Raw genomic sequence first — 15235 nt, 5'->3', positions numbered from 1 at the left:
ACTAACCTCAGCACACAGCAGAGCACCATAAGATGAGTGGGCACATTAGTTGGGTTGAGCATTGCTGGTGTGTCTGATCGCATACAGGCCAGGAATGCCCTCATCCGTCGGTTCTTGTCTTCCACGGCTTTGCCCAGCCACAGCTTCTTCAGGTTTGGGCAGGTCCACTCCCTGAACGCGAGGGCTTCCACCAGCTCAGGGGTCTGAGGAGATTTGCCTTTGTAAGCAGCCCATTCCTTAATTATCACTGGTGAAACTACAGAATGGCAACAGCAGAATGAAATCAGCCTTAGTATTTAATATTACAACATTTACTTCAAACTTCATATACAAGAGATTTTGATTCAAAAAGCATCACTTTGAGACTGCAATATTGTGTCAGATTACATTGTCAAACTGATAATTCAAACCCTGCGTGAAGTATCTTTTAACTGTGATCACTTACAAATTAGGTGTATATAGACATGCATACACTAGGAATCTCATGCTAATATTTTCAAATGAATGTACCACATAGAGGAAATACACATATTTTTGTAAAACAAACAACACAATTTCCCCTGGAAGTGTTCAGTGTCAGGGTGGACAGGGCTTGGAGAAACCTGATCTACTGGAATGTGTCCCTGCCCATCGCAGAGGACTGGAAATGGACAGTGTTTAAGGTCCCTCCCAATCTAAACTGTTCTGTGATTTTAAATTAAAAGTGCAATTTTCCCCTTAAATACCTGTATCATATCTGTGTGTGATCGTATACTATCATATCTGACAATACTTGTGTGTGATCAGAAACCTATAGCAATAAATAAAAACAGTACATAAACACTGACATATTCCATAGCTGGTCTTTTAAGAACAATATGATTGTAATGATTTTATTTGAATCATATTTAAATCTGGTATTATTATACTGTAACTGTTCAGCTACAGCAATGGAATGAGATCTCAAGTATAGGCAGATGTAGAATTCTTCTCCCTAAAAATTTTACAAAACCTTACATAAGCTTTCCCATTTATTGCACTGCTTTCTATGAAGAGGTTAGTGGCTTTTATGCCTAAGTTCCCTTTCATCCACATCAGCACAAAGACAGTTCACTATACACTGCTGCTGAATCATCTCTCTTCTTCTGTTTGAAGACAACCAGAACAGAACACAAGTTCAAGTCAAGGCTGAGACACGATAACTTTGGCCTTGGAGCCATCCCAAGCCTGACACAGTTCACAGCATGCCTGCACCCTTCTAACTCTGAGCCAGTTATGCAGTGTGGAAAGGTTCAAGGAACTTGTTAGTGCAGGTTCAGGTTACAGCCCAGGGAGATTTCCTGAGGGAGGTCAGACCTGCTCTTTCTGCTGGAAATCCATTGGATACAGCCTACGGAATGCATCCCACTGGTGCCAGTACAGGCCTGATGGCTACAAAGCCTCCTTCAGCAGTGGGGCAGCAACCTCATGTGTGATTCTAGAGCCAGGGGCAGGCAAACCACAGCAGAGCTGATGGTCAGGATTCAAGAGAAAACTCCAGAACACCCCAAAGAGCTCTCCTGTTTTTGGGAATAAACCCAGCCTAGCATTACAGTTACTCTTCACAGAGTTAAGGGAAGTTTTACAAAGATCACAGGCAACAATGCAAATAAACATTCTGATATATTTAGTTGGTTGTTTCACTATAAAATCATGTTCTATTTTGGTTGCTCCCAGGTTTTATACACCACTGCATTCTAAAGATGGGCTCTAACAGCCAACAGAGCTACCCTCCCCTGGTGCATAGCTCACCTATCTAGGCTCCTCTGCCTGCTTAGGCCCAGAACAGTAAACACAAGTAAAAGTACAGTAATTTCACGAATATAAGCTGCACCATTTTGACTAAAATTTTGGTCCTAACCCGGAAGTGCTTATAATCAGATGCGGCCAAGATATGAACAAAGTTCAGAAATTTGCAACCCAGAAATATGAGCCCACCGCCCCAGAGGGGTAGCGCCAAGCAGCAGCAGGCATAGCCCAGCCCCGGAGGGGCGGTGCGGGGCAGCAGCAGGCATAGCCCAGGCCCGGAGGGGCGGTGCGGGGCAGCAGCACGCATAGCCCGGCCCCGGAGGGGCGGTGCGGGGCGGTGGCAGGCACAGCCTGGCCCCGGAGGGGCGGTGCAGGGCAGCAGCAGGCATAGCCCGGCCCCGGAGGGGCAGCCATGAGCCGGGCCCGCACGGCCCCAAGCCAGTAAACCCCCCCCGACCCTGCAATTCTGTTACTAATTGGCAACTTTGTGAAAGCTGCATGCACATCCTCGCTGCAAACGAAAGTGCGGCTAATAATCCGGTGCGGTTTATTTATGGATAAAGAACGAAATGTTGCCAAAACCCAGACATGCGGCTTATAATTAGGTGCGGCTTATAATAGTGAAATTACTGTACGTATTTTATGTGTGCTTTCAAACCCTTCTGTAATTGATTTAAATGCCAGAAGCAAAGCTGTACACACCACCAGTGTTTCCCCAACGTTTCTTTCACTTACACTGAATACATAAAGACCTCAAGCTTAGAAGAAGGGAATGTTTTATGTCTGTATTTTCTACCTTATGTTTCAACATTCAAATATGGTTCAAAGCTTTCAATCTGTGGCTGAGAACTTCCATGGCCCTGTGACATGAAGGCCACAGGAAGAATACCTTAGCCTGTTGTTCAGTCACACACTACAAAGGTCACATTACAGATGCGCACTGCCTTTATGTTGTGCTAAATAATAAAAATAATACACAAGACCCCTAGAATGGCTGGAATGGAAACAGACTTGTTCCATCCCCTGAAGTGTCAGGGCAACCTGTTCTAGGGCCTCACCACTCTCACAAGGAAGAATTTCTTCCCAATATTCTCTGTATTTGCCCTCTGGAGGCAATTCCCCTTGTCCTGCCACTGCAGGCCCTTGTCCAAAGTCCATCTGCAGTTCTCTAGGAATGCTTTTAGGTACTGGAAAGGGCTCTATTCTCGCTGTAGCCTTGTCTTTTCCAGGCTAAAGAGTCCTCCCAGAGTATCTCCACAGCACAAGTGTTCCAGCCCCTCAGAACATCTTCATGGCCTTCTCTGGACTTGCTCCTCCAGGTCCATGCCCTGTGCTGAGGACCCACAGGTAGGTGCAGGTAACCATGCTTCTTGTGGAAAGGTTTTACATGAAGGTCCATCTAAAAGGCTGGAACACAAGTTTCCTCTCTGAGTGATGGGGATGAGGAATTGAAGCTGAAGCCATTAATAAGCAACTCTAGCACTGTACACCAAAATTAGCATTTAACCTAACAGATGAACCCAGGACTTGTTCATATCCAATTATTTCTCCAGGGCATTTCATAAACCTTTGAAAAATCTCCACGGAGACTGTTGTCACACTCACTGCATCCTCAGCTGCCAGAATCACAGGATCACAGTCATTTCCTCCCATGACTTCCACTGAGAAATGAGCAGTGCCTACCCTGAACTACATTGACTACAACTAGGATCAGCATGTTCAGCCCCATTACCATGGTGATTATACTGTCTTCACATCAAACCTCATCCTACTACTCGTCAGCATGTTCGAATACTCACAGAGGCCCAAGACACCACACAATCTATGGACCTCTGCTTTCAACACTGCCTTCACAACATGGTAAGGTTAATCCAAGCAAAGAGGATCAGCATCAACCTACACAACAGTGACCTGTTTGATCACCACCTGAGTGCCATTTCGGGCTCTGAAGGCACCAGCCACAGCATTCTAGCAAGCTCTGGCTGCCAAGCACAGCTCCAGTGGGTCTGGTTTTATTCATTAACTGTAATTTTCAACCTTACAATCTTTCCTGACAGCACAGTTTGAGCTCAGTACGCTTGATTTTGCATGAGGGCTACTGCCCAAGAGACATGGCTTTCCTCTTGGCAGGGCTGGCACCGGCTGAGTACATCCGTGATGAGAACAGCACGTCACTATGTGGCTGGACTTAAAATAACAAACCTTGGGATCCAACCAGGAGCTCTGGCAGCTTGTGCTAGTGTGCCTTTTGCCAATGAGCTGAAAGAGCAGATGGTTTCACTACACACATGTATTTATCAAGACACAGAAATAACCTGGTTCAGAGCTTGAAAAGTAGAGCAAGGGAGAACCTTGGTTTGCAGCCCCTGCAAGCACCATGCCCTTGGCAGCCAAACACAATCAGGCACTCTTGTGACCCAGCATCTCCTGTCCTCTGGGAGTAGAGATGTGGCCATGTAGAGCAAAGGCTTCACTTAGCAGACAGCGATCACTGAAGAACTCCACCGACTGCTGCTTCTGTTGCTTCTCACTGACTTTTATACTTCATACAAAAAAATAATGATTTAAAATAAGCCATCCATTTCATGAAAGATTCATTATCTTGCCATCCATATGTATTTAGTAGTAATCCTGACGTGTCAGTTTATTATGTATTTTTCCACAGTTTTCCATAACTCTCACATGCAATATCCTTGCCAATTATTCAGACACTATTATTACTAAGTTGCCAGTGTTTGGTTTGTACAACAAAGATGACAGGATTTTAGATATTAATATTCATTACCTCTCTACATAAATTGTAAGGATCATTTACATTTCTTAGAAACTAATTTCTTAATTCTCTTAACATATCTTAATTCCTATATTTTCTCTTAATTGTCTTCATTACCCCATTTCATAACTTTAGAGCAGTAAAATAATTTAGACACTGGAGGAGAATGAGCATCACTAGTTCATTATAGCCTGGGTGCTCAGAAAAATTAAAGACTAACCAGTGCTTCAGACACTGTTCTCTCCTCACGTCTTGAGCCAGCCAAAATAAAGGCACTGGTTCCTGCACCAGAGCCCTTTCACATCCCACACCTGCACAGCAGCCCAAATCCATCTTCACCAGCACTGCCAGCCTTGCAGCGAAGCAAGGAACTTTGGGGCATACGTTCAAATTGGTTTTTGCTTTTTTAAGAGCTTGGTCAGTCCTAAGCTAGAAGTAGGTCAGTAGCTGAATGCATCCTGCAGCAAGACTTGCCAGAACTCCCGTAACTAAACCAAGACAGCAGCAGTGTGCTTACTCTCCACTGAGAATAAACTCTGGAAAGCAGGATAAATGAAAAGAAAATAGAGATTATACAGGCTTCCCCAGTAGCCTATAGAGAACATTCTAGGTTTACAAGATTAACTTGAAGCAGACCTCAAGCACTCAAGCCACTTCACCAAAAGAAGGCTGTAGTACACTTTTCAGGACAGAATTCTCATAAGAATAAATGACAACTGCAAATCATCATTTTAATCCTGAAATGACCCTGTAACCCGAAATACCACTATGCTGTGCGAGTTTTAAGGAGTAAGAAGTTTGTGGGTAGGTGTGCTGAGGTATTATTTCAAGCAGTGTAAATACTGATTCCCACAAAGTAACTGCCAAAGATAAACAGCTTTTCAAACATCACTGGGAGATTTATCATCTTCACTACAAACATACAAAAACATTTCACAATCACAAACGGAAAGAGCAAAGGGAATGAATATTAAGTTCACAACTGATACTTATTTTTATCCTTTTACACATGAAGCCTGTGAGTGATGATTTCCTTCATTTTGAATATCTGATTCTTAAATTTAGTACAGTGACAGCAAACTCCTACATTTAAATACTTGCACTGCTGTTGCCATGCACTGAATGCTTCAGCATTCCTGTAACCTTTATAAGCTGCTACTGCAAAGTTCATTTATTTCCTTCATGCGTTCATTATAACAAAAACACTCCAGAGTGACAGTAATTCCTGGAAACTGAAGACTTAAAAAGACAACTTTCAGATTAATGAGAAGATTAACATCCATATCTCTGAATAAGTCAAAGGATCTTTTGACAAGGCTTTCTGCAGAAGTTTAGTCTGTCCTCACTCAGGTCTACCTTTGGCTACATTACAGCCTGATTTCTCTGGGATTTAAACTAGGTTTTTATATGCCAATACATGAAAGACACAAGATACCTGCAAATTCCCTGAGGTACCTTCAGGGACACATTCAGGAAGCCAGGGTACGTTAACCTGTGCACCTGTCATTTTTGAAAATAGGGGGCAGATTTGAATGCGTGTACAGAGAATAGAAGTTTCCTAAACACCAGCTCTGCCATACAGAAATGACATCACAAGCTGACATCACTCACTGTAGGTCTGGCAGCAGCTTAAGCAGACATTCAAAACCAAACCTCACAGTTTGCTTAGAAATGGCAACACTTATAGATCTTAAGCTATGATAGAAAATAAAATTTTAAATTAACAACATCTTTTTCTCTTATCCATGGCATCAAATAGGCCCAAAATTCCTCTGGCATCAGCTACCCTTACAGGATCTTAGCAACAATTCCCATTCACACCACAGTACAAGTGGCTCTGAAACCACAGCAAAAGGAAGAGGAATAAAGCATGGGTTCTGCAGTACGTACATTCTGGTGGAAGTCTGTTCTTTCTGAAAGCAAGCCTTTCAGTTTTCTTTCTGCTTTCTGCCAAACTAAACAGGACTCCGTAAACATACTGACGCACTGGCCTATACAGGAGAGCAGCAGGAGGCAAGTCTTTGTTGGCTTCATCTTCTATAGAAACGGCGATTTTGATTTCACCCTTTGGCATGAAAGAAAGCAGAGAAATATGACATGTTACAGTGAACAAAAGACATTCACGTATGCATGGGAACCCAATCCAACCCTAATACATGTCAGCTAGTCAAGACAAACGTGATTTAGTAGTAAAGTGGATCTCAGCTCAGGGCAGGATTATCCCAGCCTGCTGAATTTCCTCCAGGTTCTGCTGCTTTCCTCTTTCCCCTCTCCATCACACACATATTTGTCTGGACTAACTACATGTGAGGCTTAACTAAATATTGCTCTTTTAATACAGGCATTTAGAAAACAGGACACATGGAAATAGAGCCATGTGCTTTTAGACAGCCAAAGCACATTTGAAGCTGATCTAGATTTCAGGTAGTTATTTCAAAACATACTCATGCTGTCTAAAAACACCAGTCTGACTTTTTGCTGTGGGATTTGAAACAGTATTGGGGACTCACTGTAAAAAACAATGCATGAGCACACCTGGACAAAAAACACCTAACAGGGAATTAACTCCAGTAAGGCTGGGTTTGAATATATCTATGTAAAAATTCAGCATTTTATACCTTTTATACCTTTTAAGAAAAAAATGAAAGAACCTTCCAATATTTTCTCTGAAAACAGCAACACTGCTATAACTGCACGTCCAAACATGTTAAAGTATTCTTGGAAAACGACTGACTGAACTGTCCCCAAAAATCAACCTTCATTTTTAACACTGACAAGAAAACACTCCATTGTGCTACTTTCTCATAAAAAAACCCATTTAAATTATCCCAGTGATGAATGCTGAAGGTGACACCTTGAAGTGGTTACATTAGGATATCGTCCTATTGTCCTATAACCTATTGTTAGGTTTAACTCGGACAACACTACCTTAGGTGTAAGGTTATGTCTCAAAGGTCTCTCTCAATAACAGCAACATAACCTGGAACATGTGCCCATTTCTAAAGAATCTGCATAATTTCACCACAAAGTTCAACAGTTCTTCAACTAGGGTCACAAGAGCCCCTGCAGCTCCAGGCTAAGCCAGAGGGGCTGGAAAGGGCCTGGCAGGAAATGCCCTGGAGGTGCTGGTGGCAGTGGCTGAACAGGAGTCCAGGCGGGCAAGAAGGACCAGGGCACCTTGGCCTGTTCAGCCCTGGTGTGGGAGCAGGACCAGGACCGTGCCCATCCCCTGTGCTGGCACTGCTGAGACCCCACCTCAAATCCTGGGGTCAGTTCTGGGCCCCTCACAACAAGAAAGAGCTTGAGGGGCTGGAGTGTGTCCAGAGAAGGGAACAGAGCTGGAGAAAAGGAGGCTCAAGGGGGCCCTCTTGGCTCTGCACAACTCCCTGAACAAGAGGGGACAGCCAGAGGGGTTGGGCTCTGCTCCCAAGAACAAAGGACAGGACACAGGCTTCAGGTGGCAGTGGTGGAGTCCCCATGCCTGAAGGGATTTAAAAGCCATGTAGATTCCACACTTGGAGAAGACTGAGTGGTGGTCTTGGCAGTGCTGGGTTAACAGCTGTACTCAATTATCTTAAATACCTTTTCTAACCTAAATGATTCTGTGATTAAACATCAAGTAGCATTTAAACATGCTAAGAATGTTTGTCTGCAAAGTGTGAAACTGAACTGGCATCAGTGGTCTTCAGAGACCTTTTGATTCTTCTTCACTTGTCTCTAACAAAAAGGTGTAAGAACACAACAGCAACACGAGCTGTGGTACTAAACAAACAAATAGGAAACAGGAAATTCAAGCCTCAACTTCCATGCAGTAACTGAAAAGGATTTTTAAGGTGCTTAAAGGTTAACAGGCATGGGGACAGTGCCATTTTGCTAGCTGCTGGTACAAAAGGGATTTCTTAGAGCTGCTGTGTTTCTCTCGGGGCCAGCTATCCATAATGGGAGGGATCAGACTGGGAGAGAAAACAATCTCGGTACTTCTGAACACTGAAAATAGAAAAGACTTGGCACAAACACCAAAGCACATATGCAGGAATTTTTAGATGGAAATGGACTCTGCATAAACACATGCACACAGACATATACACCCATGCACAGAGATATATACCAATAACCGCAAATACTTGGGGGGAAAAAAATTCGTAAATAAACACTTCTAATTATAGTAATCTCATATTTATCAGAACAATGTACCATATCAGTGGTTAGAAAACAGGAGAAACTGGTTCAGATAACTAAAAAGGGACCAGAGGTAAGAGCATTAAGAAAGATGCAAAAATCTGGTACTCTTTAGCCAAAAATGTCAGGCCAATTATTTTTACAGAGTCTTTATCTCACAGTACCTCATTTTAAAATGTCATACCTTGGTTAGGACATGAAAGATGTAGGGATACATTAACCCCTTCTTGTGCCTGTGCTCTGCCACTCGTAATACTTCAGGTGCTACCGGAGGTAATGGAGGGGTGGTAATATCCATGTGGTTTCTGGTGGGCATGGACAACAGGCATGGGATTTGTGGATTACTGCTTTGATTCCCTTTGACATCAGCTGCCTGACTTCCTGAAGAAGCACTAGAGGAACCTTCTGCCTGTAACAGAACATACAAAATAAAGTGCTTTGGATGTGTCCAGAAACATACCAGGAGATCAGCCAAAGGAAACAGCAAACTTCCTCCCTCAACCCCAGTGAAAATAGTGCATCTTCACATCACGCTGCTGCACTGTGCAGAACACATTATCCAAAGCTGGCTGAAAAGTTTTCAGGAAACCTTCAGCCATTGTTTGCCAGTAGAACCAAATTATTAAGAAAACAAATATTATGATAAAACTTTTAACTCATTAACAGCAACAGAAATTACTATTTTCTAAAAATTTTAACTGCATAATGCAGAAGTGGACTCATGGCCTTTTAATGACCTGTGAATGGCCTCTCAGTATTCCTGACACACTCCCAACTCAATGTGTTAACTGAGAGTCACACAGTCTGTATTTTATCTACACTTCCATAAACATAGCCCTTCTCAGCTTGCAATTCTAGATGAAACAGGGAAAATTACATGGTTCAATTAAATAACATGTAAAATACATAGCGTCCAAACTCAATAGCCTGGTAAATGTTGTTGGCTTTTTTGGTTGTTTGGGTTTTTGTTTTTTTTTTAACATAAAAGCTCTTTGTCTGAGAAGACTGTAACAGAAAATGACTAAGTTTTCTGACTGGAAGACTAAAGCGCTATTCTATTCCAGTTCTAGAAATGCAGTTCATAAACATTTGGGGAAAATACGATGCATAAAAACATACTGTAAACCTCCCAGTCTTTATAAGGATTTTATGTTGATTTCTCACAGATACAACCAAAAAAAAAAATTAGAGTTCATTCCTAAAAATCCTAGTCTTCAAAACCAAGAGCTGGTTTTAGCTTAAGAGTTCATGTTAGCTTCACACCTATAAATGATCATAACAACAGTAAAAACTCTTGAGAGCAAAATCTGATCACTTGATGATACATCACGCATGAGTATTTTCAAAATAGGAGTAAAGAAGTTCATATGCTTCCTAAGACCTGAAAAGCAAAGCTGAAATGGAAATGGCCAAAGCATGAAATTCCACAGAACCTGTAACATAAGGAATCAGTCCAAATAAGCTCAGGTAGCTCACTTCAGATCCAGGAAAAATACAAACCTGAATGTAAACAACAAAAAATCCCAGACAACTTCCAAAAGTCTTCTACAGAAAGGTGTAGGTAGTAAAAACGGGTTTTAGCAAAATACCCAAGGGCAACCTTCTTTTCAGATGACACTTTAGTCAGACAATCAAAGACTATGTTACTGAAAGACTGTATTTCAGTTGGTAATATAGACTTCATTTGAGTTATAACAATGAAAATATACAAACAAAATGGTTAAAACCTGTAAACCAGAACACTTCCAAAACAACATGCTATTACCAAATGTTTTTCTATCACAGCTTTATTAAATCTGTGTTATAGAATCAAGTGTTTCTATATCAGGTCAAAGATTTTTTTTCCCTGTCTTCTACCCCAACAACTGCAAATCAGCAATACTGAACCACAGCGAGAACTTTACAGAACCATCAGTTACTGAGGGCACACAGGGAAGAAGACAAAACCCCCCACATGACAGCAGTACTTTTCCTGACTGCAGTACCCAGGCTCTTCCTGAATCTGTTCCAGCAATACTCCAACACCTAAGCTGAGGAAATACCACAGTTAAAAGGGGTTCTTTTCTTTAGAAATATTCATCCAGTCAAATGAGAGGAGCTTACCTTTGTCATGTAGAATCACACTGTGAGATAACTGCAAGGAGTTTTGACATTTGAGTCAAGGAGTGTCAAGACTGCTGCTACCTGCCTGACCTATGCTGGGTTTTCAGCACTTCAGAAATTCACATAGCTCACACAGTTGAAATCTTCATAGAATCACAGATTGTAAGGGACCTTGGAGACCATCTTGTTCCACCCCTGCCATGAGCAGGGACACCATCCACTATGCCAGTTTGTTCCAAGTCCTGTCCAACCTGGCCTTGGACACTTCCAGGGATGGGGAAGCTTCCCTGGGCAACTTCTTAAGGAAGTACTACCTCTTTTCTCAATCACTGATGTTCAGCTCTCCAGGAAATGAGTTAATTTACAAAATGTACTCACAATCCTTCCTGCTGTGCTCAAAATACACTTCTGCCTTCTCCTGCTAATGAAGGCTGACAAAGTGGTTTGATAATTAAAAAAAAAAAAAAAAACAGGCAAGTAAAGCTCAGGAACATTAATACATTAAACTGGATATATTTGAGTCAGCCTGTGCATACATCTCTTGGAAAGTTTAGTGAGTGCTCGTTCAGCTTTGGCTCAGTGTGTCTATGGGAAAGGACACACCCAGGGCTGGGTGACCCACAGGGCTGCTGCACACAGAGCCTGGCCCAGTAGAGAAGAAAGGAACGTAATAGGTCAAATTAGCATTTGCATACGGTGACTAATCCCCAAGCAGACACAGCTATCCTACAGGTGCAGTCTGCAGAAATAATAACTGTTGATGGATGAAATCATCCACTTGATATTTTAAGCACAAAAGCCCAAGTTTACTGGAATTTCTATGCCAAAAGTACAAGGAAACTGTTCTGACTGCTCACAGTGTAACTAACTCAAGATCAGGGTTTTTTGACAGAGTTAACAGTTGGTGTACAGCTCCACCATCAAGGCAGAGATATATTAAGTGCAAATGCTTTGAACATACTTTCAAAACATAGATCACACATGGAATAGACACCATCATGTTCTTGATTTGAATGTGGTTTGAAACCTCAAATTTAGTACTGATAAATCTTTATCAAGTGCGTATCTAGCCCATCCTTACCTAGTAATGTAGCAACACTAACTGGCCCCATGGAGCTACACTTTAACAAGCATTATGTGAAATTCCTATCATGCAGTTGTAAAGGACTTTTAACTCCTCAGCTGAGCTCTAATACACCTGCAGTGGCCTGTGGCTAACACAGATGGTATCAGAGCTGTGCTTACTGCACTGTGAGTTACAGGACATGGACTCTGACTCCACGGACACTCAGACTGTCACTCCTTCCTAAAAATCCAACATGCACTACTGGAAACCTAGAGAGCAACATCTGAGGGTGCGATTGTTGACTAAGGGCCAAACAAGGTTATTGATTTGTTCCTGGTTTGTATCTAGTATTTTCTAAAACATCCTATTTCATGCCTGGTTTTATGCTACAATGTCCTTGGAAAACTTCCTCCCATACTCTTACGTTGTTGTTTCGTAATTCACAAAGTGTACAGGTTTGCACTAAATACTATGGATCAATATTGAAAATCCTCCTCCGAGTTTGCTGTAAAGCTTTAATACAAAGTAATAAAATGTGATGTCTGGAATTTAGGAAATACCTTTGTTTGGTCTCCCAGCTCTCCACGTGTCTGACCTTCTGACTGGGTTCCTGGCTTTTCCCAGCCTATTTTGTTCCCACTGACATGGCTGAAGGACAACAGAAAGAAAAACATCAAACTAAAATGCAGTTTGAGAGACAGTGAAATAAATCCTTGGTGTCTGTGACTGGAATTTTGGGCAAGATACTCTGATTTTAAGGTATGCTTTCTATTAAAAATGTCCATTTGTAGGAGTCTTGAAAAAAAATTCTGATATTCACAGTATATTACACCCAAATTTAGGACATGTAAACACTACAAGTTCTGTGAAGTTTTGTACATTTTAGATTCTGAAATTGCAATGAATTATACTGTGAAGTTGGAGTATTTTTTATTCAAAGTAAACAACTAGAAGGCTTTATGACATTTACCAAAACCTCACTCTCTCAATAAAACATATGGGCAGAAGAGGAAAAACACCCAACACTATTTGGTTTTGTATTCCTGCTTAAGGTGATGAGATTGAACCATACACGCCTGCAGACCTAGTGACTCAAAACTATCTTTTAAGGTCTAGCATACCGCTAATTTGCAGATTTCTGCAAACTCCAACTCTGACAGGAGTTAGACTTCAACGATGCTTGTGAGTTTCTTTCAGCTCGGTGTATTCTATGATTGATTCTACGATTTTTACTTTCAGGACACAGATAAACGATTTTGAAAGTAAATTTATTTTAACAGAAGATGAGTAAGAGAACATCCTCATGAGAAACTTACTTCACTGCACCCCCATTGCCTTCATCATTGTCAGAGGACGAAGATGTAGAAGAGGCAGGAAAATAGGTTGAATCCACATGGTTAGGGCTCCCGCTCTGGGCTGGATTTATTGGAGAAGACCGTTCATACAGTGGTGTGTGTTTTCCTTCGTGAGGAATGTTACTGTAATTGTTCTGCTCAGACAGACTTTTTCCACCTGTTTCCAAGGTGATGGCTGGCTCAGAGAGGCTGTATGGGTATGGACCCTGGCCTTGGGCCCCACCCTGACCGGGCATCTGCTGGGCCTAAAATAAAGGGATCTCTCTTGAGTGAAGACAGCTAAGGTTTTGCTTTTAAAACAAAATATATTCTTTAATCAAGTGGTCTTTTCCAAATGTACGTATTAAAACTCATCCATCTTGAGCACAAAAACTGTTCCACCAGTCTGCAGCATCACTTTAGTTCCAGATTTAAAATTCAGTCAGTGACTATCCAGACTGAAAAAGTTGGCTACACCTTTCCCACCTGGATTCCAGTTTGCTGAGCACAGCAGGCCTCTCCCAAGGAGCAGGGCAGAAGCCGTACTTACCACAGGTTTTGCTTGTAGTGAGGTCTGTGGAATGTTAAGCATCTGAGAAGGAACATATGGTGGCACTATCCCAGGCATACCAAACTGATTTGGTCTGGCTGCTGTATTGCAGGGGAGAAGGGGAAAAAAAAAAAAAGAGAAAAAACCAAGCACTCATGAAAACACTCAGTATTTGACACAAATGTTACCCTGTTTGTCCTTTTGCTTCTTTGGTTTATTTATTCTTGTTCTGTTAGTATTACTGTTTCCTCCTATGCCTTTGTCGCTTTGATTAATTTTTACTTTACAATAAAAATACTTTGTAGCTTGTGAAGTGTATTTTATGTGTCTCACCTTCTTTCAGGTCTTTGTATCTCATTGCTGCACATTTCTATTCTATCTGGGAATCAAAGGCAGCTTAGTAATGGAGACACTGTCAATGTCACGCAGATACAGAATGCTGGCATTTTGAATATTTGACCTAGAGTAGAGTAGCCTCTAAACCCCTTAATGCAGATCTTTGGATGTAAATAATAACACCCTGCACCCTCAAAAAGAGCAGGAGAAATGTGTCAGTGTACCAGTATGGTAACGAAAAATCTTCAGAAAATTTCAGCTAAAATGACATTTTAGTGTTAAGACTGGGGCATGAGTAGGAAATCCTGTGATCACACATTTTAATTTTTAAGCCTTGAGAATAATCTGCAACACTGCAACAATGTGTGGCTGCAATTTGAGCAGGTTTATTATGACACCAAAAAATCAAAGACTATGAAGGGATTTCTAAAACATGCCATCAAGGCCAGTGAGAAACAGTAAATACGTTTTAATGAGTAGAAATAGCAAGTGGACACCAGACTTCAGTTGTTCCCAGCATCATTCTCTCAAGAGTCCCAATACCAGAATGCATGCTGCAACAGCCAAGAAGAAAAGTAATCCAGGTTGTCCTCTTCTAGGACAAGAACACATCCTCAGCACATATCCTATGAAAACCTTCTTCTGAAACCTCATCTTGACAGCCCAATGAGAATTGTCCGAAGATATAAACATCTTTCTAAAAGGCTGCCACCAATATAATTTCTGATTTAGGGTTAGCCCAGGTTTTGTTTAAAACAAAAAGCCTGGTTACTGTCATTACTTACCTAGGTAATGTGGTGGATGAAATGGCATAGGTTTATTAGTTGCCGAGTAATAAGCAACTGCTCTCTTAAACCGGGTAACTTTGTCATCTGTTCTAGACTAAAATAATAAAAAAAAAAATCCATCAGAAGCACATCCAGATTTGTCACCTGTAGGTCAGCTGTACAATAGTTAATGTACACCATATCTCAGAATGTACACCATATCTCAGAATTAATGCCTATGGACCCTCCACGGCTGCAGCACTGCTCCAGTACAAGAAATGTTACAACAACCCATGTAAGGGTAAAGTTTAAACATTCAGCCTCCATGTACAGCTGATTCTCAAAGGCAGTGAATATAGT

At 41.6% G+C, this 15235-nt stretch overlaps 1 protein-coding gene across 3 annotated transcripts in view; it reads right to left on the bottom strand.

Annotated features, from left to right (window-relative positions):
- FAM120A (family with sequence similarity 120A) overlaps nucleotides 1–15235 on the bottom strand; it is a 50320-nt gene that overhangs the window by 14497 nt on the left and 20588 nt on the right. For 2 of the 3 annotated variants that reach the window (XM_033071901.2, XM_033071903.2), the window contains exons 5-11: nucleotides 14894–14990; nucleotides 13773–13873; nucleotides 13205–13488; nucleotides 12449–12536; nucleotides 8904–9128; nucleotides 6431–6605; nucleotides 7–256 (exon numbers count right to left, since the gene is read on the bottom strand). In XM_033071901.2, the coding sequence (XP_032927792.1) occupies nucleotides 7–256; nucleotides 6431–6605; nucleotides 8904–9128; nucleotides 12449–12536; nucleotides 13205–13488; nucleotides 13773–13873; nucleotides 14894–14990 (1220 nt within the window). The remainder of the gene's footprint in view (nucleotides 1–6; nucleotides 257–6430; nucleotides 6606–8903; nucleotides 9129–12448; nucleotides 12537–13204; nucleotides 13489–13772; nucleotides 13874–14893; nucleotides 14991–15235) is intronic. The other variant, XM_033071902.2, reaches the window with a different exon arrangement.

Source organism: Catharus ustulatus, chromosome 13, assembly GCF_009819885.2.
Source record: "Catharus ustulatus isolate bCatUst1 chromosome 13, bCatUst1.pri.v2, whole genome shotgun sequence".
In the NCBI taxonomy this organism is placed as follows: domain Eukaryota; kingdom Metazoa; phylum Chordata; class Aves; order Passeriformes; family Turdidae; genus Catharus; species Catharus ustulatus.
This window is presented reverse-complemented; position numbering and strand designations above follow the sequence as displayed.